This window comes from Chaetodon auriga, chromosome 18 (genome assembly GCF_051107435.1).
Source record: "Chaetodon auriga isolate fChaAug3 chromosome 18, fChaAug3.hap1, whole genome shotgun sequence".
Taxonomy (NCBI): Eukaryota; Metazoa; Chordata; class Actinopteri; order Chaetodontiformes; family Chaetodontidae; genus Chaetodon; species Chaetodon auriga.
Genome location: NC_135091.1, coordinates 7,953,120 through 7,956,217, shown reverse-complemented (window position 1 = coordinate 7,956,217; position 3,098 = coordinate 7,953,120). Strand labels below are relative to the sequence as shown.

General features: G+C 42.1%; 1 protein-coding gene across 1 annotated transcript; it reads right to left on the bottom strand.

The window, feature by feature from the left end:
* Nucleotides 1–2,211: 2,211 nt before the first annotated feature.
* LOC143336757 (protein ripply2-like) lies at nt 2,212–2,798 on the bottom strand. Its single transcript, XM_076757047.1, has 3 exons — nt 2,676–2,798; nt 2,503–2,573; nt 2,212–2,408 (listed from the first exon to the last, which is right to left on the bottom strand). The coding sequence occupies exons 1-3, from the start codon at nt 2,796–2,798 to the stop codon at nt 2,246–2,248; spliced, it is 357 nt and encodes a 118-aa protein (XP_076613162.1). The 3' UTR covers nt 2,212–2,245.
* Nucleotides 2,799–3,098: the final 300 nt, after the last annotated feature.

The following is a 3,098-nucleotide window of genomic DNA, read 5'->3' as shown; positions in this document are numbered from 1 at the left end:
TGTAGATAAACGCACTGAGAAATACCTGCATCAGCTGACCTAAAGTGTGTGCAGTAAAGGTTAGAAGTTCATCAGACAGGGCATCAGTCCCTGGTTTTATATTTAACTCTGGAGGTGAGCGGATTTCACACCCAAGTAAGCGACACTTTGAAAACCTCCGGCTCTGACACCCAGCCCTGGGAAAGTCTCAGCCAGGCCAAGAGGTTATCAGAGCGTCATCGCTTCATCACAGCTATTAACATCAGGCCTGAATATGATGATAAAACAACATTAAACGTGCAGTACAACCTTTGTTTTTGCTGCTTTACACCTCTACAATCTTGATACTGGCTGAATGTTTCAGCTTTACTTACTGAACTCTTCATATCACTGTGGGTGTGAAGAGTAGAATGTGAGTGGAGATAAGTTTGTTAAGTTATATAAAGGTCTTTCTTGTAATTAGATTAAAGTCTGTCCAGTGGAGGTCACTTGTTCTGTGCCAGTGCAGCACCCCTGGTGCACTCAGAGGCCACCGTGTTTCACATTAAGGAGGTGTGTAAACTTTGCACCCTGCAAAACACCTAAAGATGATCCCAAGGGTTCCCACAGAACGGCCTGAAAGGCTGGTGCCGGGGTGAGTTGAAGAGTTCAAGCCATTAGGTCAGATATGCAAAATGTGTTTAAACAATAAATTGCAAGAAAGAAAGAAAAGCCTGAACAGCAAGCATAATGTTTTTTTTCCTGAGCACAGACTGAGTATTAGATGACAAGTCTTACAGTTTTATGGATGCATTTTACTGTGACATCATATTCAAGCAATATGCTCCGATGCAATAAAAAGAAACTTTGGAATCAGGGCGCTCACCTGTAACATGCAACGAGTCAAGATATTTTCAACAGGTGATGTTTTTTGTGGTTTAAAGTCCAGCTGTACTGTATGTCAGCATGTTCTACATGTACCAGCAAAAGTCTCTCTAAACCTGCTGCGACTCAAAAACGATAAAATGACTTCACATGTACGTCTCAATAACTTCATATCAGCATAAACTCTTTTTATACTACGGCACAGCTTTAGAGAACAGTTCTTACAATGTCTGAATTACTAACTGAGCCATGTAGAAAATCATCAGACAGCTGCCCCAGATCCCTGAGTCAGTGTGTTACACTCTCTGGTGTTTATTGATTTATCTGAGGGAGTTCTCCAGTTCTTTAATATGCATGACTTCAGCACAGTATCAGCTGAAATACTTGATGAGCTCCTGCATTAATAGACAGGCTCTAAATCAGTTTTAAGACCTTTTCTTTTCTTTTTTTTAAGGTGATATTGCCCTTCGATGGAGCATTTTCCAATATGTATGTTATTTACTACTTTAGGGCACTCACCTCATCCTGGTGGTTGATTGGATCTCTAGAGGAGGGAGCTAATGCTGACATGTTTCTGTTGTGCACACTTAATGTGTCTTTGGAGGTGATGGTGTACAGACACATTGGGCAGAGATGAGGAGGAGGAGGAAGGAGTAAATAGAGGCCCAGCACCTTATTTCTGCCCCAGGTTCTATTATGTGTTAACTCAGCCCTGATTGTTGATTTAATGTCTGATGCTGGTTTGTTTTTGTGAAAGTTGGGGTGAAGCATTCATCCGTTCATTCATTCATGCTCCATCCTGTGGGTGGAGGAGAGATAATAGCGATTTTTGTCTATACGGGTCGTTTCACTGGAGGTGTGCAACCGTTTCTCTTTGACTATCTCATGCAGATCTTTATGCTCTCATGACTGACACCTTTCACGTGTCACGCAGTTTCCGCACTTCAGGCGCAGGAAATGGCGCGTTTATCACTTTGCACTTCTCCCTGGGAAAAGAGCTGTTCAAAGCTGGCGGATGTGCCAAATGAACTGAATGGATAATTTAAGAAAAACCTAAATCTCCTACAACTTCTATGAACCAACTAAACCCAGACAGTAAAACCCCACCAGTATTTTCTGCAATAAGGGATTCGACTATTCAAGTCTGTCACCAACTAGAGAAAACACTACTCAGATCAATGATTAAGCCCCAGACAACGACGTTCATGTAATGTATTTTATTGCAGTTTTCAGCAAAATACAAAAGAGGTAGAAATGTTAAAGGAATAACTTAAGCATTTACATTCTTGTATAGTATAGAAATGAAAAAGGTCTATTTACATATATTTACAGGAAATAAGTTAAAAGAAATATATTAGCACATTAGGGAACAACGCGTCCTCAGGGGCTTCATGAACCACATTTAATTCAGCTCCTTTTCCATCTCTTCTTCTTCGTCATCGCTGTCTTCATCACTGCTGGAGTCTTGGTAAAAGCAGATGGTCGCTTGGACCGGATAGTTACGCAGCAGCATTTCTGCGTCCTGGTACAGATAATCGAAGCATCTCGATTTCGGCCAGAACAACCTTTAAAAAGAAAACAAAAACCACTTAGATATACTCACAAAGAAACAGCCCACATAAGAATCAAAGGACATTGACTGATCAGAACTCTACTTACTTCACAGGGTGAATGAACTGAGGAATTTTGGGGTGCTTTGCCGCAGAGAGGTCTCCATGAAGAGAAAGGGCCTGAAAGTTAAAACCACGCGATCTTGTTAGGCTTTCTGTCCATTAACCATGATGCACGTTTGAATTTAAGAACCTTAAAGACTTCAACTCATCCAAACTCACATTGTTTGCGGCAGTCCTGTCCCCAGTTCCAGTCCATGGCCTCCACAAAGCGCCGGACTGCTGAGTAGCATTGGCTCCGTTCAAAACAGAAGTTAATCCACTGTTGGTAGCTACAGTCCCCATGATCGATTGTAGTGGTCAGTCCTGCGTTTAGTCCTCAGAGGGTGTGTGACTGAGCGCAGGAACTTCCAAGCCTATTTATCAGGGCCCGGGCAGCCGGTGCCAAATTGCGCTTTGACGCGTCCCCAAGTGTCTCCATGCGCCACGGTGTTGAGGTGCGAAGTCACACTTCGGCAAACTCCAACCATATGGTCACTTTCTGTCTGAATTTTGAATATAGAATAAAAACCATTTCTCCTGAAACACATTTGAAACATATTCCAAAGACGAACTGTGTATTTATCTGATCAAATGTTAAACAGT

Coding starts and splice junctions, on each gene's coding strand:
- LOC143336757 (XM_076757047.1), bottom strand. CDS start 2,798: ATGGGGACTGTAGCTACCAACAGTGGATTAACTTCTGTTTTGAACGGA. Junction 2,574..2,675: donor ACAGGACTGCCGCAAACAAT/GTGAGTTTGGAT, acceptor TTTAACTTTCAG/GCCCTTTCTCTTCATGGAGA. Junction 2,409..2,502: donor CAGTTCATTCACCCTGTGAA/GTAAGTAGAGTT, acceptor TTCTTTTTAAAG/GTTGTTCTGGCCGAAATCGA.